Genomic DNA, 25,612 nt, shown 5'->3' with positions numbered 1-25,612 from the left:
TTATTTTGGAATAAATTTAATAGCTCTTGGTTATATTTATTTATCTTGAAACTTTATACCTCAGCTTGTAATTTCTTAGGCTTTTTAAGAAAACCAAGCTAATGAATTTCTCTTATATGCGAACCATAGATACGAATGCTTGCCCCTTCGCAAACATTTCTCAGAGTGTTTTTCACTATGAGAGCAGGCAATACTACAAACTGGCCAAGAGCACTTGATATTTTCCTTGGAGGAACTCCTCTTTCATGAAGGCACCAACAAATCCAGGGGAGTCGCTGTTCTCTTTACTAGAGTTGTCCTGCAGAAAAATCAGCTAAAAAGCCACCAGCGCCTTTGCATTCAGCAGGGGCTGCCCACTTGGAAACAACCCATCGGGACCATCTAGGGGAGAATCGGGAAGAACAGCAACCTGCAGACCCTTGTCCACTGCACACAGGGACTGTGCACAGCACCATTTACCAAGCACACGCCAGCCATCCTCCCATCCTCATAGACCAGTAGGTGGCAATGTTCCTTAAAACACAAATTCCATATTTATGCCCAATAGAATTCTTCTCAAGTTTTGAGGGCCGTGAAGTAGAAAGAGGGAGGGAAGAAGGAGGAAGGTAGATGTGGTAGGTGTTTGTGTCAAAGGAGGAAGAAGAACTAGAAGGAGGAGCTCTAACCAAATCCCCACACCCGAAAGATTCTCTCCATCAGTCTTCCAATCCTGGGTCTCTGGCCCTGCCCCACCTTCCCTGTAAGTTGGCCCAATTTGCAAAGAAGTCAAGATGGCACCCCTTGTGTGAGGGGTTTCTGATGTCTCTGGGAAGGTCCTCCTTAGAGAGCAGATCCAGGCCCAAAAAAGATTTGCTGCATCTCACCCTGCTGAACATCTGCTGCCTGCAGACTGCAGCCTGTCCCAGTGGAAACTCGGTCCACCTGCACCTCAGATGGGTTCAGGAGACCACAGGAGGGCTTGGGTGTGTTCTCTTGGTGCTCACCTTCAACTCTGCCCATTAAATTCTCATGGCAAGGGGGTGGTGGCCTGGTCACCTCACAGAAGCTTTTTAGGTCAGTCATCACTGTTGCTGTCACTTCCATCTGCTTAGGAATGGAGGCACTGACCACCCCTGCAGAGTGATGAGCTGCTAAATATTTGGGTGACAGAATTGCTGGTTGTCATTTCTACTCCCACTCTCCTTTGCTTTCTGCACAAAGCCTTTTTAGCCCAGTTATGAGGGTCATCTGGATCAGGGGCTGTAGCTCTCATAACGAAAGTTTGAGCAAGAAAATGGGAACTTTCTCTCTATCTCACCATTTCTAAGTGTATTTTTGGAATTAGACAGTTGTTTCCAGACTAAAGATTTAAAACCTAGGAAGAAACATTTCCCTATTCTGTTTTAGAAGTGAATCAAGCACACAAAGGTTTAGTCTGGACTCTGGGTAATTTCTTATATCCCTGAAGATGCCAAGTCTCTAAAACCATCAGCCAACAACACTACTTTCTACCTCTTTATCCCACCTCCAAGGCAAGGGCTCCTGCTAAACACTCCAGAGGCTACTGCTAAGTCATTCTCTCCAAGATTCCTTTTCTTCCTGTATAACAATAGCCACAGCTCCCACGGAAGGAGGGTCTGTGATATGCCAGGAATCGTGCTTGAACTCCTGAAGATCCACAGCAGCCTGCACAGCAGGAATGGCCATCACCATTTTCCACGTGGGGAAACTAAGGCTCAGCGACCTGGAGTCTTGCTCAAGGCCACAGTTGATAATGCCTTTGGTTGCCATTCATCAAGCACGTACTGTGTGCCAGGCCCTGGGCAACGTGATTCATGTGCATGATCTCTAATCATCATAACGGCTCCCTGGGTCTCTCTTCGGAGGCTGGGTGGCTTCCACGGTACCTCATTGCCTCTCCTGGAGCAAAGCGAGGGGCTACAGACAGAGGCCTTGGCACTCCTCAGCTTCCCTGAGCACCAGATAAGGGCCTAGCGCAGGTCAGTGCCAGTGCCCAGAAACACGGTTTTGCCTCTCCACTTTGTAATGCCTTTCCCCCTCCAAGATGGTTTGGATGTTACCCTGAGGTCACCTCTGGCCTTTGGGAACAGCTAACCTTGTGGATTCTCTAGTTGGAAGCAACCACATGAGCATTATTATTATGATTACCATCTTCATTATCATTTTATAAATGATGCAGTTCCTTAAAAAGTACAATAATGTACACTAATGATGATAATTAACAATCACATGACCAGACAATATAATACTTGAATTCATCACATTATAGAAACAGACATCAGGCCTCCAGTAACCCCTAAATTATTCTCATGGAGGGCTGGAGAAGAGAGTACATAGATAGTCTGGTCACATTTAATCAGCATGTTATTAAACTTCCTCGACCTGTTTCAGGGCTCACTTCTCTAACCTAGCGGACAGCTTTTCCCTTCCTGTTGATATGTTAATATACTTGTTCTGCAGTTTGGGGAACTTTCGAGTTCTTTGCTCACTACCTAACTTTAATTGGAGCTCTGTCTGGTGTAGAACTAACGGTGTCCTAGTCTCCCTGATTGAAGATACTGTCCAATCGCTACACACAGGCTCTCCTGTCCACCTGGGGCCTGCTTTGGCAGAACAGGTGTAAGTCTTTTCTTGGACGCAAAGAAACATAGGTGTTTCCAGGCACATTAACAATAACAACATTGTTACTGTTATATAACGATTTATAAAACACTTATAAAAACTGTCTGGTCTTTGCTGACAGGTGTGTGGCCAAGGTTGCTCAGGGAGAAGAGACCATAGCAGGGAGCTGGGAGGGAGAGAGAGCCTAACGGATTATTCCCTGAAGAAGAGGTCCACGGTTTTCTTGGCTTATCAAGAACACTAGAAGGAAGACATGGGTGCAGATCACAGCATCCCACAGCATAGGATGGGGGGCAAACAAATGATTCTCAGAACATAGCAACCTGCTTCTCAAGGGGGACAGCAAGGACTGGGGTACATCATCACCCACCATCTGGAATCCAGTGTCACTGAGAAAACAAATGTTTCCGAGAGAATTTATACTCTCTGAGGTTTCTCTGTGATTTCTCCTTTTACCCTACTCCCAATTTAAGCAGCACTAGCAACCACAGCAATCCACAGCAATGTATATAACATGTCTTAGCCCTGCTGTGAATTTATAAACAGAACAAAGATGTTTTAAGGCAACTAAGAAAATTAAAAGGAAATGGGTAATCACCATCTCAGCAGTGCTATATTTGGTGAGGGCTTTCTTAAAGACATGTTGGGGCCCAAGTGGTGAGTTGTACCAGGATAGCCCAGCCTCAGATTCCATCCTGTGTCTGACAGACAATGGATAATTGACACTCCAGAGAAACTGCCTTCATGAATGAGGAATCAGTGACCTCATCCATTTTCCAGATCAACCCATCCCAACCTTCCTACCTCCCCAGAATGAAGCATTTGTAGATTCAGTATGTTCAAAACAACTCATCAAACTGAAGCCTGCAACTTGTGCCCATCACGCAAAGCAAGGCCCTCGGAGAAAGAACTCCAAGCCACACTCAAGATGTTACTGATCCTAGGGGGCTTAATGAAAACGCAGGCCTGGCTAATTATTTTCCTGGGCACTCCCCCCACTCCCTCTCATATCTCCTGACACTTTCTTTCCCTTTGAACAGTCCCCCTGGCTGTCAGAAGACTTGACTTCAAAACTCAATTTTGCCATTCCTTACAGCAGCTCGTGCATTTCCCTCCCACTCCCTGCAACCAAAATCTCCTTTCCTCTTCTATTATAATTGTTGGTTTTCTGGTCTGTCTTCTCTGTTAGACTATAAGACCCACAAAAAAGGGGATAGTATTCTTCCTGTTCATCTTTGAATCCTTTAAAGCTAACATAGAATCATAGAGATGGCACCTTATAAATTTTTTGGATAAAGGAATGAATTCAAAGCTCCTAGGACTGGATATGAGGAGACCTCCATTCTAGCCCAGCTCTGTATTTAATTGAATGTGCAACTTCAGTCTGGGGCTCAGTCATATCAAACCCAAGGAACAGTTGACACCTGTCCCCATGCCATGCTCAGTATAACCTGTGCATCTGCAGAGGAGGGTCAAGGGCTGGGGGAAGGTGTGGGATGAGGGAGACCCTGGACAGGCCAGCCTCAGGTCTCCCGCCCTCTTCAAACACAGCCACCTTACCTTTAGTTATTTATGTACTAGGTTCCCAAATAAGACTTTGTGTGCAAAGGGGCTTTTATAACCAAGACAAAGGTTTAAAACTATAGAAGTAGATAAACTGTCCAGTCCTCTCAGCTAGATTCCTACATCTGTTAAAAAGGACCCACCCCCTCAATGACCTACTCCCAGTCCGCCTCTGCAGATTCAGCTTCCTCGATCCCCAAAGTGGCCTTTGTGTGTCAACGCAGCTAAGCCTTGCATCTGCTTATAACTGCCCTTTCTCATGTTTTTTTCTGCCTGGAAAAACCCAGCTCAACCTTAAGATGCAGCTCAAAAGTCATACCCCTTCCTCTCTGCTCCCCCATCAATCAAAGACCCATATTCCCAAGGACCAAGCTGACCCACAGAGCTCCAAGGGCACCTCATAAATACTCTGTAGCATTAAAACCCGCCATGTGGAATCATCTGTTTATTCAACTCTTTCCTGACTGAAACATAGATGCTTCACAGTCAGGAGACATGCCTTACTTACCGTGTGTCTCTGGTATTCACTACCGTGATCAGTTTAGCAGGCACTTAACAATGTGCAACACATAAAGGAAGGAAATTGGAAAGTCAGGAATTACTTAGGAAATTGGTAAGTTAGTTGATAAGTAGGTTAGAAAATTAGTCTAGAAGCTAAACTACATGTTAATGAGAAAACCTCTTTATCTGAGTAGAGAAATTAACATTCAAGTGTGAACAACCACTGGATTAAATCTTTCCAGGTAAATGAATACTTTAAAAAAGTAGCTATCTATCTAATGACTTTCTTTGGTGGACTGTGGAGGGGAATACATTTCTTTACTCAAGAGACCCTTCTCTGCCACTTGTCTACTCTCAGCTGGGTCTTTCTCCTTTATATTCTCTTAGGTTGGAGAATATTGGCCTCCTGGTTCTAAGAAAAGCATAGAGAGCCAGGGCAGGCTGTGAGTGAAGGGATGAAGTTAGAGGAGGAGGAACACATAGTGATATTCTACAATTGTGTGGCATAGTCTCAGGCACAGCAAGTAAGTTCAACAAAGTACATAGTCTCTCGGGTTTAACCTGAGGCTGATCTAGTGTGCTGATGTATGATAGAGCCATAGACTCTCTGAGTTGGAAAGAATTCACATTGAAAGGGACTGAATTTTTCTGAGCCCCAAATCATGCACCACTTGAAGTACACATGAGATGGCTTATAGAGAATATTCCAAATATGGAACCTCCTGATATCTTGACCCAATCCTCTTTTCAATGTGTAAGTCTGACTGCCTTTTAGGCTGTCAATGTGTCCATATAATCAAAAATAGTTTAGGGAATAAAAGTAGAATACTAGGTTTATGACAAAATGAAAACATGGATACATTTGTAATGTACTTAAAGAGTGGGTAATTGAAAAGGATATCAGAGTTACAAGCTATAAGAAATTACTCATTTCCTCTAGTCCTGCTGAAATGAATCCTCCATATTTCTCAAGGATCTAGTCCTGCTATCTCTGAACAACTCCAATGGGAAAACTTCCATCATGTGGTCTGCATGGCACAGTCCCACACTAATGGCTATCTGGACCTCAACATTGTACTCTATATTGACTCTCTCCAGCTATACAGTTATACTTTTGGAGTCGATGTGCCTCTTCCTCTCCAATCACTTGATGGGTAGCCAAGGAATACAAAATCTCTTTGACACTAGCCCAGGCAAATATGATTAGGAAGGTAACTCTGGGGGAAGAACTTTTTAAATACATACTAAATTGAATAAGGATTGTTTAGAAATGTATCTCTCCTTTAAAATAGTGATTCTTCACCCAGTGCACCAAATCAACTTTGAGTAATAAATACTTTGCTTCCTTTACTATCATGAAATGCAAACTAGAGCTAATGTTACCTTCCTATAGAATGTGCCCTAAGTAATGAAATATAAATGAAGGAAAAGCAATTTCTAATAAAAAATATTTATTTCAATGTGTGAATGCTGGGGCATAAGTGTTTTAGGAGACCCACTGAAATCATCAGATGTTTGCTGGCATCTGTAGAACCACTATGAACTTGGGAGTGTGCATTAGGTCCCTCCCTAACACCTAATGATGTCTTGGCTATTCAGTTCTGATGGTGAAGAGAGTATTTTAACATTTGATTTGGCAGATCAAATATTAAGAAGAGGATGTTTGATTGCACAAACTCCACAATACTGCCTTTCCAAATTAAATTTGCAAATTGATGCTTGCTGCAAAAGTATTGCTTGGAAAAATTCCATTCATAATCCTTATATATTATTAGGGGGTAAAGGTAGGTGGAGAGAAGATACTCATACAACATATAAGAGTTATTGGCTAAAATTGTGGATCCTACACCAAAGACAAGTTAGTTGCCTCCTAATCCCTTCCTCAGGCTGCGCTAAAAGAGCAACCTACTCTGTGTGTGTGAAGTCAGCTCTCTTCAGGGGAAGAAAACACAAAAGTTCTCCAAGAGAGAAAATGTCATCTAGTCCTCATACTTGGTGCTTATACACCCTACAATTTCCTCACGGAAGCGTTCTTCAGGTCTTCCTCCCAAGACCACATCCTCGTAATTCTAGACTCCCTGTAACAATTCAAACATCAAGTGTTAGAAGCAGTAATTTAGAAAGGAGGTTTGACTCCTCAGGGTAAACCCTGTGACAACAACAAGGAGAAACAACTGATCTTCTGATCTCCAGGAAGGAGATGGAAAACTGTTGTACAAAGTGGAAGGAGAGGAGCTGAGACAGGAACTCAAAATAAACAGTAGCCTGGGCCATTTAATGTAGGGACAAACAGCTCTGCTAACCCTTGTAGCATCTCTGTAATACCAGACAGCATAGTAATTAATGTAAAAGAAAATTTGGATTATGCTTAATGTGTTTCGCAGCAAAATTTAATATAGCAGGTGAAATCCTAGGGTGGTGAAGTAGGAAGGCCCTTCAGAGAGCATCCCGGTCCAATCCCTTTGTTTTTACAAAGAAGGAAGCAGAATTGAAAAGGTGGAACAGGTCCGAGGTAGAGTTGAGACAACAGTGCAGCCCAACTGGTCCAGGGCTCCTTCCATATGGACACACCACCCTGATAACTGATGTCACTTAGAGGAAGGAGAGGAGACGTTGCATCACTGTGTTTCATCTTTCACTGCAGTGTCACTGCTTTTGGCATCACTATTTTTGCTTCTTTGCATTGATGTCTCCCCTTCTAAAGGAGAAGAAACCTGCTGTCTTTATTCACAAAAGAGTGAACTGTTGTTCTCTGATTTGTGATGAGAGAGCTTCAGGGTTGGCCCTTAACAAAACTGGGACTGAAGGTGAAGTTCGCTTTGAGTTCCCTCTGACATTCTCCTACATCCCATTCCTGCTGTGTTTCCTCCAACCTGTCCTATATCTGTCCTCCAACCTGGTACCCCACCCACTGGCCTCACATCCAGAGCTCCCAGCACGATGTAGGAAACTCTCCCAACCCCCAGAAGTCTGGTGTATTCCCAGACTCTTTCTAATTTGATCTCGAACTCCATTAAACAGAGAATGAGGCAATATATGAATGTTTTTCAAATATAAGTAGCAAGCTTATTAAAATTCAGATTCCTGGTACCCATTACCAATATTATGATTCAACAGGTAATTCTGGTTGAAGTGGGCCCTGACCCTCCAAGTACCCACTATACACATACTCCCCTCCACTCAAATATTTCATACTATCTCCCTCTGCTATATCTTTACCTCATGTTCTGCCTCTTTGTCCAATTAATTCCTCCATATTCCTCTAAGCCAGCTCATGCACACTCCTCTCCTCTCCGCTCTCATTCCTATACATTTCTCTGTCACTGAGCTGAATAAAGCCCGCCATGTGTGCTGATTTTCTGGGGCATCTCTTCTCGAGGGCAAGGCCATGTCTTACTGGTCTTTTTTTTTAATCCCAGCACTTAGCAACTTGACAGGTACTCTAAAAGTGTTCATTAAATAATCTTTTGCATGTACTAAATTTCCTTGTTAATAGCTAGCCTTTTAGTCCTGGCTGGGTTGCTCAGTTGGTTGGAGCATCATCCTGTGCCAGTGTTTTAGTTTTGATCCCCAGAGGGGGCATACACAAGAATTAAGCAATAAGTGCATCAACGAGTGGAACAACAAACTTCTCTCTCCTCTTTCTCTCTCTGTCTTTCTCTCTCTGCACCCCCCACCCATCACCCTTTCCTCTCTCTCTCAAATCAGTAAATAAAAATTTAAAATTTTTTTGAAAAATAACTAGTTGTTCATTATAATTGAAATTTTTATCAGCTCCCTAGACATCAAATCACTGCAAGTATTACTCTCAAATGAGATGCATCTTCTGCAGTATGTAAAAATGAAAGAGAAGAATGTTATACATAATCTAACCCTGGTGCCAACAGTTGTGGGGGTCATAACAAGTTAGGCCCACATTCACACAGGATATCTAACACCTAAGGAGTAATGCCAGAAAAACATAATACAAATGCAAATTTTTCTAAATAAATAAGATCAGTTTGTAATAGTTCCTTAAAATTAGTTCTGATTGCCTTCCAGGCATTCGGGTTAAAAAGTTTTCAGGAGTGAGTTTTGAAAACATTACTGGTGTTGAATTGATTCATATACATAAAACTTTCTGTATTTGTTCTATAATCCTGGAGATTCCCAGCATTTTCTACCCAAAATGTTTAGTCACCAAGGGGTTAGCTCATCTCCTGAAGTTCCCCACCCATGTGTGTTTGTCCATGCAGGTGTTTGCTATGCCGAGTTTGGAGTCCGAGTCCCAAAGACCACAGGGTCGGCCTACACCTACAGCTATGTCACTGTGGGGGAGTTTGTGGCATTTTTCATCGGCTGGAACCTGATCCTGGAGTACCTGATTGGCACTGCAGCTGGCGCCAGTGCTCTGAGCAGCATGTTTGACTCACTGGCAAACCACACCTTCAGCCGCTGGATGGTAAACAGCGTGGGAACCCTCAATGGCCTGGGTGAGACTGCCATATCCTCTCACCCAGACTTGCAGACCTGAAGAGCCAAATAAATGTGCTTCCCCTTTCAGGACACAGTTTGGTAAAAACATAACAAGAGCCTTAAATGTGTCTCCTTCTTTCTTTCTTTTTTTTTTTTTGCAAAGTAATTCTTCCCCTCTGAATGTATTCTAAGGAAATCAGTCTAATTTCCATAAGGCTTTCTGCAAAAAGATGTTCATCACAGCCTTATTTATAGCAACCAAAAATTAGAAACAGCCTAAATATTCTACAGTGGAGCAAATGACTAAGTAAATTGTGGAAGCATATTATGTAGCTAGAAATTAAAAGAATGACTAGGAAGACTGTTGTAATAACATGGAATGTTTTTAATGCAAGGCATGTGACAAAGGATGCAAATTGCACATGTATTATGTTAATAACTATATAAAAATAAAACTAATGCAGTAAGAACTGTAAAGAAATTCTTCAGTGGTTTCCTCAGCAGATTCTTAAAATTTTCATAAATTAGCAAATATTAACTCTTAAATGAGAATATACATTGTTAAAATGGAGCAAAATGGATTCTGGTCTAGCAGAGGTCAAGATTGGGTAATGGAACTGAGTGAATACTAAACAATAATAAGCTCCCATAACAATTACCTTGAGACTTCAGGCTCTGTCCATCACTTGCCATCCACTTTCCATTCTTATGTCTGACTTTATCTTTTCACATTCATGGGAAGCTAGACATTAGTTGAGGAAGCTTTGGGGTCTTGTCCCAGAACTTCCAGGGACTAGTTCTGGGGATCATTGCAAGTCATTTAACTCCAGTGTCCCTATCTCTGAAGAAATGACAAAAATGCTGAATATCCAGATCCCAGGAGAAGATAAAAATATATGAAGACCCCATCTCCTCATATGCTGATTTCATAGAATTTTAGGTCTATAAGTGTCCTCCAAAATCAGGCAATCAAAGCCCCTAACTTTATAGGTGAGGTCCAGAGAAATGAGACACTTGCCCAAAGAGTTGGACAGTCCTGGCTTTGGGTTCTGTGTGCTTGCTTACCCTATGTGCTTAACAGCAATTTAGTCTAATTTGACCTCTCTGGTTATGGGCAAAAGTACAGCTGAAATCTGGGAGCCTGGCTACTGAGGCTGTGCCTTTTCCACTCTATAGAGGGCAGGAGTCCACTGGCTAACAGACAAGACCTAGCAGGCAGGGCGTGTTCACTGGTCATTTTCTCTTCAACCACATACGCATAAATGGAAAGTACACCCTTCTTCCCATAGTTTTCAAAGACATACATTTCAAATTTTTCTAGTAATGAAAACATTGCTGGACTGGAAAGGAAAATTTGTGGACCATAGAATACACAAAAATGAAGATAAAGCAGCTTTCAAATAACATGTTAAACCTATATCTACATGCCAAATATCCCAGGACAGTCCTAACTTCAAATGATCTGTATCATGGCTCCATAGGACTCTTGTGATTGTCCTACCACGTAACCCAATTTTCAGTCCAGGATACGAGGTCATCTTACCTATATACCAAAACCTGCACATGTGCAAATAAACACTTGTAGACCACAGTGTAGGCACACATGTATGTACTCACACACATGCACACACAGAGTTTTTCCTCTGGCCGTGATGAACTGACCACCCTTCTCAGAGCAGAGTGCAGATGGCCCGGGATAGGGCTGGGAGTTTGCATGGCCTCTTATCCCTCGGGACATTTTTAACTCATGTCTTTGCCCTCTAGGTAAAGGTGAAGAGTCATACCCAGACTTTCTGGCTCTGGTGATCGCTGTCATTGTCACCATCATCGTTGCGCTGGGGGTGAAGAACTCTGTGGGCTTCAACAACGTCCTCAACGTGCTGAACCTGGCAGTATGGGTGTTCATCATGATTGCAGGCCTCTTCTTCATCAATAGGAAATACTGGGCTGAAGGCCAGTTCTTGCCCCACGGCTGGTCAGGGGTGAGTTCATTCCTAAATCCTGGTGTACCTGTCACACCCTCTGCCTTCCACCCTGTGACTAGTCTGAGACATATTTTCAAGAAAATGCTGCTCTGTTTCATTATCTTCATGCTACCCTTTTTCTCACTTTTCATTGGAATGTTCTGGAAGAGTGGCTCTTACTTTATTTGTTTCACAAACATTTATTAAGATCCTATTTTATAGATAACAATGGTAGATTTGGTGTGTTGGTCCCTTGCAATATGCCTCCTACTAATTTCTTTGCGTATAACAGCTTATTTAATCTTCCTAGTAACTTGTAAGAAAATATTTACATTCTGGTCTTGCAGATGGAAAAACTCACATGCAGAGAGATCATATGGCTTGCTGTTAAGCATACAGTGTAGGTAAATACAAAAGACCCAAAGCCAGGACTATCTGACTCCAAAACCCATAGAATCTCCCCATAGTCTATTCAGATGACAGTCAGTCCATAAACAAACAAGACAGTAAAGGAAGCGGGGAGAGTGGACGGGTGGGGAAGGGGTGTGTGTTTCCTGGGTATGGAACTAGGGAACAAACAGTTTCAAAATCTAATGCTGCCGTTTGACCCAAGGTGGTTAGTCCCTCAGGGGTCTGAAGGCAGTTGAGTGGGCCCAGTAGGTGCAGGTTGTGAATTCCATTCCAGTGGCATGTTCACACAGACAAGTCCACCTGGTGCGGTCTGGGGGTTGATGAGAGAGAGGGCTGGACCAGAAGGACATTTTCAGATCTCACCCCAGTGACAGGTAGTTCTCAGGTGCACCTGGATTCTTTCTCTAGGATGACTAAAAATGCTCACTTCATGGATTAATTGGTAGAATTTGCTAGCCCATTTTTTTAAACAGTAGAACATAAATCAGAGAATTTTGAGCTGAAAGAGGTCTTAAATGTCACCAGGTCCTGTCCCTTCATTTCACAGGTATAGAAACTGAGGCTGAAAGAGGCAAAACCTGCCTAAAATGGTGGCAGAAGCAAGTCCAGGATTCCTCCAGTTTTGCTTTTGTAGCTTTTGCTTAGACTGTTTTCCTCAAGACATTCATGGACCAGAAATCTCTCTTGGAGAACATTCAAAATAACTTCTGTTATTCTGAACCATGCCATGCTGTTCAATGCAGAGAAATAAGCGAGGAAGCAATTTTAGCCAAGATTTCTAGTCTTCTGCTTATCTGTAAGAATTCCACAGAACCACAAAGTTCATTCTGCCTCCTCGAAGTGGATAAATCCTGAGACTGGTTAAAACCAGAAGAGACAAAGAAACACTGCTGACCCCATTCTAGATCCTCAGAACTATATTTTCTTATGAAACACATTGTTCCTTTCCTGTCAAATAAGAGAAACAACTAATTATAAGAATGACAAAAAAGAATGTTTTTCTGGAATTCAATTACATTTCCATGATAGCACACAAAAAACTGTTCTCACCATTTTCTTAACAATGTAAGAAATTAGTGGGTCATGGACTATAAGACTTCAGCCAACAGCTAACTTCTGTGCTTTCAGGTTTTCTCAGCTATCAAGTGGGAAAACTAGTGGTACCAAATGTTTGCAAAAGAGAATAAAATTTTGGATGTTTTTATGTGCACACTGGGCGGCTAGCAATAGTGATAATGACAGGAGGAAGAAGCTAGGATTTATCCACTACCTAGGTGCTCTGTGAATCATACATTGTTCACTATGAATATTTTATCACTCTTACAACAAAACTCTAATGTATGTGCAGCCATACCCAACTTACAGATTCAGGATCCAAGACTCAGGCTGGGTTACTCACCTGAGGCCACTTAGCTAGTTGGTGCCAGGACTGAATTTCCTGCCCTGGTCTGTGTGGCTCCAGAACCTTTTCTACTACGTCAGTGTGTTGAGTATGATGACCCTCCCTTCTGAGCCTTCTTAAATAAGATAATTAATCTGACATGTTATGTTTTTATTTCCTTTAACCTTTCCTAAAGTCTTAGGGTCTTGGAACGGGGAAATGCATTCCAAGATGGCCTGGTCTCTTATCTTCAAATGGGAGTATAATTAAACCAGCTCGGGCCAAATGTGCACTGACTACCAAGACCTCATGTCAGAACAATTCAAAAACTTTTCTTAAGTACTTGAATCACGTAAAATTTTTCAGATCTTCCTAATAGCTTACCTGAGTGGCACACACCGAGTCCAGCCCCCATGTGGCAACTGGAAAGAGTTCATATCCTCTTGTAAACACCCTTTGCTCATGCTGAAAAAGATGAGTCTTTCAGTCTTTCTTCCTGTGCTATGTCCTGGGGTCTTTACTCTCTTTGGGGGTCTCCTTATTCCTTCTTGGGAGCTCCGCATCATTTCTCATTCAGGAGTCTGCCTCATCAAAGAAGAAGCTAATCAAGCCAGCCTTAGAGGTTCCCCATTTATACGTCCTGAGTTCTCACCAACTTTTATAGCAATAAATGAAGATCAGAAATCAGTGTGAGGATTGACTGTGGAAGCAGGGGTTGGGGTGGGCTGGGCAGAGGAGGGCAAAGGGGAAAAAATTGGGACAACTGTGATAGGATAAACAATAATAAAAAAAGAAAAGACTGTTAATAAAAGCTTTAGTTTTACCATATAAAAGGGAAGATTCCATTCCTAACAGTTAACATTTTCTTTATGACAACTTTTCCACATACAGTTTTCCTTTAATCTTCACAACAGCACTGAAAAATAAATACAATGATCTCTACTTTTACATCAGAATGACTGAAGCTTAGGCCATAGATCTTAATCACAAAAGAAATGAAAGGCAATCCCAGTCCTGGATGAGCCAAAGCCCTTATTTATGTCCTTCACTGTCCACCCCACCACCACCATCGTGGACACATGGGACCAATTGTCTTGTTTTGCTCCTTTGGCCACTGACCTCACTCCAACCCAAACTGACTATCTTGAGGAGGCTTGCCGTTGACCACCAAAAAAGTTTGGCTGAGATTTGGATTTTTCACTGCAAATCCATTTTCCCTGCAGGAAATTCAAATATGTGCCCCAGTGGCCGTGACTAAAAGCATCATCTGAGCACAAGGGCATCCCAGTGCGAAGATGTTGCTGACTCATCCCCTCTGCTATCTGCCTGGCCTTGGATTTCTGCATAGTGCATTTCCTCCCCGGCGAACTGGCCTGGACCTGTTCTTTCTCAACGTTGGTTTCAGGTCACTTTTCCAGTCCAGCAAGACCACTTTGAATATAGATCCAATGTTTTAAGGTCTGACACCTTCTCATGAGCATTTCTTCCACCACGTTAATAAACACACTCCCTACTCTGTTATCTAACAATTGTCGACAAAAGTGCTTACCTGGCAGCTGCATGAATTTCTTCACTCCTTAGGGAAAACTTGACCTACCAGACAAGGGGACTAGTTCGGAGTTCCAGTCCACTTCATTTGCTTTCAGTAGGGTGGCATGGAGGAAACCATGGCGTAGGGGATGGTTAGAAGGCCACCATTACATGACTTGAAATACAATTCTCAGATACTTGGAAAGGGTTAATGAGCACTCTATCCTCTGGCCACGGACCCCTCATAAGCCTTCTCTTCCTCTGCTGCTGCTACTTCTTTCCAAAGAAAATAGCTTAAGGAATGGTTTACTCACTCACAGGTTCTGGGTCAAACGCTTCTTTGGTCTTGAAGAGCTTAAGAACAACAAACATTTCTTCCCTATATCAAGTAACTGCTGGCCCTCAGCTGAACCCCTGCTTCCATCTGCAAACCCTCAGCCCCTGATCACTGTCGATGTGTGTTCCCTGTATGTTGTTTGTTCTTGATGCTATCTTACGGCTTTTCTTTAACCAAAGAAGATGCTCTACAATCACAAATATCTCCCAGGAAAATGGTCCATAGCAAGCATTTGTGGGGAATGCTGACAGCCTTCCAACAAGGAAAAAGTTCTTTTCCACATTTTGCACAGTTGAATCCATTTGTTGGAACCTATTAGCACATTCCACTGTCACTGTGAACAGGCTGCTAATATATCTGGATCTTGAGCATGGTAGAAAATGCTATTAAAGTTGTAGTTTTGTCTTGTTCTACCTTGGGAGCAAATTATATAAAGGTGTCTAATTATCCCCTAGGCACCTGGCAGACTGACTAAGGCATGATATGGCTTGGGAGGGGGTGTGCTGCTCCATCCTAATGCCTCTCAAATGCCTCTCAAATACCTAATACCTTGCAGGATATCAGCAAAGCACAGGGGCTCAGCTTTTAGGGACCCCTCACACTGAGTAGCAGGCCACTAAAGACATCGCTTTGGACAAGTAATTAAGAAGCAGTCCTCCAGCAACTGAGGCACGTGCTGCTTCCCCACAAAGCTCTGTGGAGGCACAGACGGAGCTGGATCACCTGGCTGAGCAGCTACACCAAGTTTCCTCTGGAAAACAACTTTCCCTTGTGTCATCAGAATAAAAAGTCAATACTAATTTTCATTTATGTAAACCATTAAAGGAAAGTTAGGATGAAGTACTGATGACATAACACATCTGTATACACACACATACACACTACCCACCAATTTTATTCACAGATGCTCCCCCAGGTATCACACTTTCCTTCATGCTTGCAAGGGTATCCTAAGCACAAATACCAGTGGCCAGGTCTGAACCCAGGTAGAGTCAGGTGGAAAGCAGTTTTAGTGGTCACTTGAGTACAGATATACCCATACACAGTTTTATTTCATGGATCTTGCCTTTGCTTGCAAGGAAGAACTCATTCAAACTAACTTAAGTAAAAAGGTGACCTTATTTGCTAATTCTACTATCTTCTCCTCGATAATCTGTGTATTTAATCTATAGCTTGTTAGGCCAGGGTCTGTTTGATCTTGTCAGGTGTGCTGGTTTCTCTGCCTTTGCCTCCACTCCCGAGACTCATTCTCCACCCTGCATGCTCTGTTCCGTGCTCCAGAGGACCCCTGCAGTGGCTTCCTGTTGGGTCAGTGGGAGGTATTATCAGGAGATGGAAGGTGAGCAGAGAGCAAGGCCAGAGTATTTCCTCCTCACTCTTGCCCACCCTTAGCTCCTAGAATTTCAATAATCCCTCATTGAAATAATTTTATTTGAACCATCTCAGTTAAATTCTGTTCTCTGCCTAATGCAGTGGAACCTCCCAACATCCTACCTTTGATCTAGCCTGTCTTTCCTTAACCTAATTGTTTCCTAGTTCTATATCTGCAAATTCAGGCTAATAGACATTCTCTTTGCAAACTTTTTCTCTCTCTTCCCAATTTGATTATAGTTCAGTTTCTGGTATCTAATCATTATCAGTGATAGACATCTATTCTTTCACTCATTTAGAAAAGAGTAGCATTTCCTTTTAAAAATATATGTAGATATTTATTCACCTTATTCAGTTTGTTCAGTTTGTTACTACAGTCAAGGCTGCATTTGGGGTTGTGCAGTATTCTTGAGACCCCAAGCCCACAAGGCCAGGGTCAGAGTACTTTTCGCTCATTACTATCTCCACATCACCAAGCACAGTGCCTGGCACATGGAAACACTTAGCAAATATGTGTCAAGAACAAGGAAAAGAAGGAGGGGAAGGATGAGGAGAAAAAATTTGTGCCCTTAATTTTATCTGGTCTACAAAAACTTACAATAGTTATAAAAATACTAGTGGTAAGACATAACACTTATTGAGCAACTACAGTATTCTTGGATTGCAGTGTATTATATTATCTCATTTAATCTTGTAACAACCCTATGAGCTAAGTATTATCACTATCTCCATTCAAGTGATTAAAAAATCTAGGCTCTGAGAGGTTAGAGACTTGTTCTTGCTCATCAACCTAGTATGTGGCAGAACCAATCTGGGTCCGACAGTCTACGAAGTCTGTACTCCTAATCAAGTCTGATTCCACCCACATGCCTGGCTCTGAGATTCCTTCTGGAGCCTACAATATACCTCTCCTCCAACTACTGCGTAGCCCACGCTTGAAAATTAGAAGAAGTCTCTATGACATTCACTGAATCTTCTCTTCTTCAAGTTAGACATCCCCAGGCCCCCAGGTGTCCCTCACGTGGTGTGACTTACAGACTTCTCACTTTTTTCTGAGGTAGATGTGCCCCAAAATTCTTGTTTAGGTCCTTCCCATCCTCCTTTTTTCAACAATGAGCTCTTCTAGTATCAATGAGCTTTTAAATTGACTCAGAACTGACCACACTAAACAGGCATGGAGCTGTAGCCCTGGACATCCTAATTAGGAGTGGTGCACCTTCAGACAGTCACAACAGGTCACTGTATGATTCACAAGAAGGGGGTGTGTAGAGAAAGATGTTAAAGGAAGATAAGCAGGACCTGTTTTCTGGAAGCTGTCTTAAAACAAGGCTTTTCTCAACTGAGGCAGCTAAGCAAGCTTGCAAGCCCAGCATGTGTTCATCCTTAACAAACAGAAACATTTTCCAGATAAGTGAAAACAAGCACATTTCCAAGCCTGCGAGCTTCCGTGTACATCTGTTTTCTCTCCTTGTATGCAGGCCAAAGACATTTTCCATGCCCCGAGATGAAGGGCTTGGCTGGGCTGGGGTCGGGGCTTAGCTCCTCTCCCCGAAAGTAGCTCTCTGGCAATGGGGCTGCTTGTCTGAGGGGTTCTCTTTACCTGAGTTGTTAAAATAGGCCAGGAATCCTTAGATTCTGGGTGGGGAGGGAGGCATGGACTCCTTGGCAGCCTGGTGAAGCCTGTAAACCCCTTCTGAGAATTGTGTTTCTAGATGAATAACCTAATTACATAGGAAATCAAAAGGAATCAATTACATTGAAATACAATTATAAAAATATTTTCAAATTGTGATATAATAACAATGTGTTTCTTTGCTGTACATTAAATATTAACATGTACTTCTAACAACTATCATCATTTGAAAATAAAAATGAGCACAACTGATACTCTAAGCTCTCTGCAATGCCTCTAATGTGGTAGGAAAATGATGCTGTTAGTGACAAAGTTATAGGAACCCTTAGTTTACCACTCCCATTCATAGTGGAAAGAAATGCTTACACTCAGTCAGAGGTTGGTGAAAAGAAAGATGCCATATTTTCTCATCAAACCCACAGACCCCTGAATTGCATGGACCCCAGGATAAGAACTCTCAGTAAGGAAACTGGAATGATAGAGTCCTAATGGAAGAGACTGTAGAAGAGGCCAACTCATTTTGCAGATGAGCAAAGGTTGTTTTTGAAGGTGTGAGATTTTCAACATTGTGATGTACCTTGTAAGTTCTAGTATTGAATATTTTGTTTTTTATTTATTGAGAAGTCATTGCAGATGGTAAGAGTGAAAATTTAGGGAGAGATATCTGCTTGGCATATGTTTTGAATTTCATCACTTAGAACTTGAATGTGCACAAAATTAAACAAAAGGTCCAGTCTGCATAGAGCCTCATTCTTGGACCCCAGGCTAGAGCTTAAATGCTGCAAAGTCGCCTCACCCCATGCCCACAAGTCCAGAAAAATCTCCCTCACCTTCCCCTAAGAGGACACCCCCAAGCGTTCAAAGAAGCACATTTTTTACTTTCAGCTGATAATGAGGACACTAAGGTGGGGAAACTTTATTTACACTTCAGTGGATTCTTCAGAAGAAAGTAACACACTCCTCAGTGGAAGATTTTCACTGACACCTTGACTTATCAAGCCCCACCCACCCGTGGAGTCCTGTGTGCTCCCGACAGTGAGACATCCAGCAGATGTCACTGGACACCACCTCCTCAGCCTTACACCACCTCAGACCTCAGACCCTTTCCTGCCCTGTAGCCCAACTAGGTCACTGAAGCCCCCCAAAAAGCAGAAAAACCAAACCATCTCTACCTGTCTTCTTATAGAAGACAATAGAATATGTGAAGATCTAAGAATCTTCTATATCATTTCAGATCTAGAAGTTACCATAGAGATAATCTGTCAGAGGCACTGATGGTAATTTGGGTAGGACATTCTTTGTGCGGACATCTGAGCTCACTACACTCAATGCCTGAGGCACCCACCCCACATCTCTGTGACAGTCACAAGTACCCCCCATATTGACAAACACCCCCTATGGGTAGACATACAGCCCCTGGCTGTGGCCGACAACCACTGGATAAAAGCATAGAAAGGTTCATCAGTTCCCCCAAGACCTTAGGATGGCCAACTTAGTGATTTTTTATAACCCCACTTATTTCTAAAAATTATTTGAATGTGTTGAATGGCTTGTTTTGATTTGGGCATAACTCTTCTTACCTCCATTTTACACTTGAGGAAATGTGTCACATGGCTAGAAAGTAGAGGAGATCAGAACTGGCATGTTTAGCACAAGTCCCACTGTGTTATCCCTTCTGGCACTCAATAAAGACTGCTGGGCATTGGGCAACAGTGGGTACCACATGTCGGACCCTGGTGCTGCCCTGACACTCTGAGTCTGACAAATGTCATCATCCCTACAGGTGCTGCAAGGAGCAGCCACATGTTTCTACGCTTTCATTGGTTTTGACATCATCGCCACCACTGGAGAGGAGGCCAAAAATCCCAACACGTCCATCCCCTATGCTATCACCGCCTCCCTGGTCATCTGCCTGACAGCATATGTATCTGTAAGTGCCAGATGCTTTCAAGACCTTCCTCCTGGCCTTTTCATGTTTGACCTTAGCATGTGGCTCTGGGACTAGGGTCCCTTCCCCCTGGGAATGATCCTTTTCCTTGTGCCCTCAGCATTTGTGTGCTTGCATCCGTGCTCTGTATATCCTCACCTACCAATGACAAGATGAATGTCAGGACTCCAAACTGAAGATGGGAGAAGCCCCAGGTCCTCACTTCAGCCACGGCCTCTGATTCTCTATCTCCAGCTGCCCCACATCAGGGCTCTTGGTATCCGCTGCTGCCCGGGATGGTGTGCCGGGAGTGGGCTGCCGTCCAAGGAGCTCAGATCATAGGCTGGCAGTAACGGGTGGGTGTGCGAGCAGAGGCATTGTGGGCCTCTGTGCACCCTCCTCAATGCCCTTCTGTCTTCTGGGAGCTTCCCGGCAGTGGAGATGTGAGGCTCCCCCAGAGTCGAGAGAGAGAGAGAGAGAGAGAGAGGGAAAGAGAGAGAGAGAGAGAGAGAGAACATCATCCGCTGGAGATGCTCTTCCCCTTAACTCCCAGGGAGAAGTGCAATTTCTTTCTGCTGTTGCTTCTTTTTACTAGACTTCAAGCTCTCCCCTTAGGGTTTCCCTGTCGAGCGTGGTCCTCAGAATGAAGCCTTCCACCTTGTGTTCTCAGGATCACTCCCTGAGATGCCCCTCACACTTTTGCTGTGTTATCTCTCAGCTCCCACCCTAGGATTTCTATCATAGAGATAGTTCAGCCACATCCAAGATCCCCACTTCAGCCCCGGCAAGCAATGGAGAGAACCAGCTGACAAGCCAACAGGTGTGTGGTTACACAAATACTCCCAGGCCCTGAGGGGCCCACTCACCTCAGCCACCACAATTAGAAGTCAGCAGCTGGGGTACGCCCTATAGGCCTTGCGGCTCCCGCTGATGTAGCTGGCAAAATGCACCTCTCTGCCCTCCCCCAGGAAAAGGAAAATTTTAGCAACCACCTGAAGAAGCCAGAGCAATTGATCATTGAAGCAAGCTGCAAAACAGGATTGTCCTGGAAACCAAAGGAAAACACAAGAGCAGCTTTGGATGTGGTTCATAGAAATTCAGTTGCCCATCCAAACATTCGTGGATAGGGCCAAACTTACCACCTCTCACTGTGCACACACATTACAAGTGGCTTCATTTTCTCTGTATCCTGATTATCCCTGCCGACAGTGTTCAGGGAGGGGTGGTGCTGTGGAGGGAGCAGCAGAGACACACCTGGCACTGCATGTCCCCTCCTATTCCTTCCTCACACCTCCCCCTCCTCCAGGGGTCGACCCTTGCAGCACACACAATAAAGTTAATAACTATAGTTCCTTCCTCAGAATAGCACTTTAGAGACTACAGAGTATTTCCCTGCATTCACCAACTCTTTGCCAGTCCTCATCTAATGTGGTCAGGAGACTCAACGCAAATTGCTATAAGATCAACCCCACTCTTCTCCAGCTCAGCCCACCCCACTCCCAAAAGGGACATTGCAAGTGGTGGCATTGCTGGGAAATATTCGTTTAGAATGCAGGGGTCTTCACCATGCTCAGAAGCTGTTTGGTCCTGTGCTGGTCAGCAGGCTGCCGTTCCACCACGAGGAGAGGAGCTGAACTGCTGGGCTGTGGTGGTCCACTTGCTGTCCTGCCTTGTGGCCCATGGCTTCCCTGCAGGATCTTAGCTCCTGAGAAATAGGCAAAGAAGTGATCTAGAAGTGCACCACTCTCTCCCTTTCAGGCTCCGAACTCCCTTCTCGATGCCAGCACTGGCCTTTGCAGGCCAGGGGGAGCTGGACCATATGACTGGTGGCTCCGTTGCCTACAGCCAATTCTGAAGGGAAGGAAGAGACAAGTCCTGGTTAAGTGATCCCTGATTAGGCAAAGCCATGGTGGTCTTACAGCCCAAACAGGCCTGGGTTCCACCCAGTGACATAATTTATTTGCTGACCTGCCTGGCTCCTGGGACTGAGCTACAGAGAAGAAATGGAAACAGGAGTCCTCATCTGGGTCTCATCAGCTCATTGGCTATGGATCTCCTACACATCTGTCTTTGGAGTTTTGATCTCTGGTCTTTGGGGTGATGAGGAATACTATTAAGACTTTGTAGCATCGTGGAAGTATAAAAGAAAGGAGAGTCATGTCCCTGTTGGCAGGGTGCTCATAGTCACTGCCAGACCCGGCTCCTCCCACCTGGGAATGTCTGCCCTTCATTGAACTGTCAGTCTAGCTCCACTTCCATGTGGCTAAAATCCCTGCAGACTTAGTCCTCAGATGTGAAATGCCCACTGAGAGATATTAGAGATTGTCTGGTCTAGCCCACTAACTCCACATGTGGGGAGAAAAATACCGAGACCGAGAACTCCAGAGGCCAAGTGATTGGTCTAAAGTGAAGGTACGTGCCGAGAAGTGGCAGATTCAAACTGCGTGCAGGCCTCAGACCCCATGCCCTGGGCTCTTGCTCTCCTGCGGGACATTTACCCATGCTGTCAGTGTCCACCACCTCCAGACACATTTTCTCTTATTTTAACAGGTGAGCATGATCCTAACTCTGATGGTGCCATATTATGACATTGACACAGAATCCCCGCTCATGGAGATGTTTGTGGCCCATGGGTTCTATGCTGCAAAATTCGTAGTGGCCATTGGGTCAGTGGCAGGACTGACGGTCAGCTTGCTGGGCTCCCTCTTCCCAATGCCAAGGGTCATTTATGCCATGGCTGGCGATGGGCTCCTTTTCAGGTAAGGGTTACACTCTGTGGAACTGATTCTGTTCTGCCATGCCTGCACAGGGAGAATGTCACCTGCTGTCATCCTGACTGCAATTTTGATGTCGATGCCTGTCACCTAGACTGTGGAATTTGTCATATATCCTGACATAGATTTTGAGTTGAAAGAGATTAGCCCCTGAAATAGCCCCTCAGTTTGACTCTGGGTACCTCCATCAAGCACAAACTGATCTGTTCCTCTAACCACCCCCTCTCCCATTTGACATTGTATATTCCTTTGTAAAGATAAGTGGGTGCCAAACTGCAATACTGAGTGGCCTACAGAAGGAGGAACCCACCCCAGGGACATCTTAGACCTGCCCTCAAACTGAGGTCTGGCACCTGGCCCTCTCCACACAGCCCCTCTGAAATTGAGAAAGTTCGAAGTTATAATCAAAGAGAGAATAATAAACACCCTTTGAACAGGACCTAATAATAGTACCAATGAGAGCTACCATTGAATATTTGTGTATCCCTGGTGCTTTGTACACAGTATCCTATTTAGTCATCACAATAACTCTATTTTGCAGATGAGTGTAAAAACAAAAAACCTTGCCCCAAATCCCCCAGTTTCTGAGTGGAAGGACCAAGATTTGAACCCTGGATTGTCTGACTCCAAAGACCAGACTTTCAACCACACCAGTCTAGTGACAGTTCCAGACCCTTATCTTGACTGAGAAGTGGCCTATCTGGCCACAGTACAGAGGGGGTGTGGCCCCATCTTGTGGTTCTTGGTGCCCACCGTGTGAGGGCTTGCAGGGAAGGTATTCTCCTAGTGCACAAGAGAAAAAGTAAACCCCAGACAGCACCGAGCTCTCAGGGGTGCAGAGGGATCCAGCTCAGGGACTTCATCTCTGTCATCGTCTGTCATGCTCCAGTTCCTCAACCTACCCCTGAAGCCATCACCAGGTCCCAGTGGTGTCTGAGGAACTGGACAGATCAGGAAGAATCTGACTGTGGTACAGATGGGACAACTTCACATACCTGAAAGGTTTTTCTGCTGTCAAAGAAAATTAAGAGGAAAGATGCTGAGGCTTCACACACAGTTTATGGTCTTGTGAGAATCCTGAAAATAAGGGAGGAATGAAAGAGGAGGAAGCAGGCGAGGTCATGAAGAAAGAGAGCAGGAACCTACCAGAGGCCCACAGGAACTGCTAAGGAAGCAGCTGCCATTCAATCGCCCTTATTGATCTTCTCCAGGTGGTAACTGCCTGAATTTAGACTGTGTTAATTACTGTGCTATTTTACCAGCTAAATCCCTGTACTTTTGCTGTAGAGCAGTGCTTCTCAAGCTTTGGCATAAATCAGACTCTGAAGGGTTTTTTTTAAAACACAGTTTCTTAAACCCCACTCCCAGAGATTCTGATGTAGTAGCTCTCAGGCGAAAGCTGAAATTATGTGTTTATCATAAGCTCCGAGGCAATGCCAGTGCTGCTGATGCAAGGGCCACACTTTGGGTAACGAAGGTCTAGAGGACCCCAAGCAGGTGTATGACTTCTCCAGCTAGCACTTCCTCTCCGCAAAGCCTGAGTTTCCACTTAGGTTTCTGAAATACCCCCTGGATTCAGTCAACCCTTTACATCACATAATTGAGTAAGAACCTTAATAAAAAGAGTGTCTCAAAACCAAGGAATAAAAGTGAATTCTTTTTAAATTATATTCCAGGAACCAAATCCTAGGGTAGGAATGTCAGCTTTATTTAAAGCAATGAACTCAGAAGTCAGTTGGAGGGGTAGGGCCTGGAGGAATTAAGCCGTGTTAAAGTCCATTGCCATCGGTAGCCCACATTAACCCTGTACTTCGCTCACCCTCTAGGTTTCTGGCTCATGTGAGCTCCTACACAGAGACACCAGTCGTGGCCTGCGTCGTGTCAGGGTTCCTGGCGGCTCTCCTCTCTCTATTAGTCAGCCTCAGAGACCTGATAGAGATGATGTCCATTGGCACTCTTCTTGCCTACACCTTGGTCTCTGTCTGCGTCTTGCTCCTTCGATACCAACCAGAAAGTGACATTGATGGTTTTGTCAAGTTCTTGTCTGAGGAGCACACAAAGAAGAAGGAGGGCATCCTGGCTGACTGTGAGAAGGAAGTATGTTCTCCTGTGAGTGAAGGGGAAGAGTTTTCTGGCCCTGCCACCAACACATGTGGGGCCAAGAACTTACCATCACTGGGAGACAATGAGATGCTCATAGGAAAATCAGACAAGTCAACCTACAATGTCAACCACCCCAACTATGGCACTGTGGACATGACCACAGGCATAGAAGCTGATGAATCTGAAAACATTTATCTCATCAAGTTAAAAAAACTGATTGGGCCCCGTTACTACACAATGAGGATCCGGTTGGGCCTTCCAGGCAAAATGGACCGGCCCACAGCAGCTACAGGGCACACGGTGACCATCTGCGTGCTCCTGCTCTTCATCCTCATGTTCATCTTCTGCTCCTTCATCATCTTTGGTTCCGACTACATCTCAGAGCAGAGCTGGTGGGCCATCCTTCTGGTTGTTCTAATGGTGCTGCTGATCAGTGCCCTGGTGTTTGTGATCCTGCAGCAGCCAGAGAACCCCAAGAAGCTGCCCTACATGGCCCCCTGCCTCCCTTTTGTGCCCGCCTTTGCCATGCTGGTGAACATCTATCTCATGCTAAAGCTCTCCACCATCACATGGATCCGGTTTGCCGTCTGGTGCTTTGTGGGTAAGCAACTTCTTTTGGAGCCTTGAGAGTTCCCTTTTAAGGCATTGAACAGGCTTATCCCAAAATTACCTTCTTGCTGGACCAGGCATCAGCATTCCAAGAGAAATCTGGCTGGTTCTATGGATCTATGGACCCTTGCTTTCTGCATTAGAGGCAAGAAAGCCGGTTGTACTCTTTCTGCCTATTATGGTCTTGGTCGTTGGTTCTGAAGAATGATGCTGATCAATCCACCACTTCATTGAATGTTAATACTGGACATTCTATTCTTTTTATGGATAATTAATACCATAAAATCCACTTTAAATGAATCCATATTTTAAAAAGAGGGAAGTAACATAGTAAAAGTGAGGGTGGGAAAAGTTGATTGACATTCTATCTTATAAACTAAAAATTATGAAAAAATGTACTTTACATTTGAAAAAATAAATTAAAATAGGAA

The 25,612-nt window shown here is 44.0% G+C and overlaps 1 protein-coding gene across 2 annotated transcripts in view; it reads left to right on the top strand.

Annotated features, from left to right (window-relative positions):
* SLC7A14 (solute carrier family 7 member 14) overlaps positions 1 to 25,612 on the top strand; it is a 107,463-nt gene that overhangs the window by 64,588 nt on the left and 17,263 nt on the right. The window contains exons 3-7 of one of the 2 annotated variants that reach the window (XM_045851842.1): positions 8,922 to 9,158; positions 10,906 to 11,123; positions 19,552 to 19,698; positions 22,246 to 22,454; positions 24,296 to 25,173. In XM_045851842.1, the coding sequence (XP_045707798.1) occupies positions 8,922 to 9,158; positions 10,906 to 11,123; positions 19,552 to 19,698; positions 22,246 to 22,454; positions 24,296 to 25,173 (1,689 nt within the window). The remainder of the gene's footprint in view (positions 1 to 8,921; positions 9,159 to 10,905; positions 11,124 to 19,551; positions 19,699 to 22,245; positions 22,455 to 24,295; positions 25,174 to 25,612) is intronic. The other variant, XM_045851843.1, reaches the window with a different exon arrangement.

Source organism: Phyllostomus hastatus, unplaced genomic scaffold (genome assembly GCF_019186645.2).
Source record: "Phyllostomus hastatus isolate PE091 unplaced genomic scaffold, TTU_PhHast_1.1 phas_contig_86, whole genome shotgun sequence".
NCBI lineage: Eukaryota > Metazoa > Chordata > Mammalia > Chiroptera > Phyllostomidae > Phyllostomus > Phyllostomus hastatus.
Note: the sequence above shows the minus strand (reverse complement) of the source record. Positions and strands in the feature narration are given on the sequence as shown.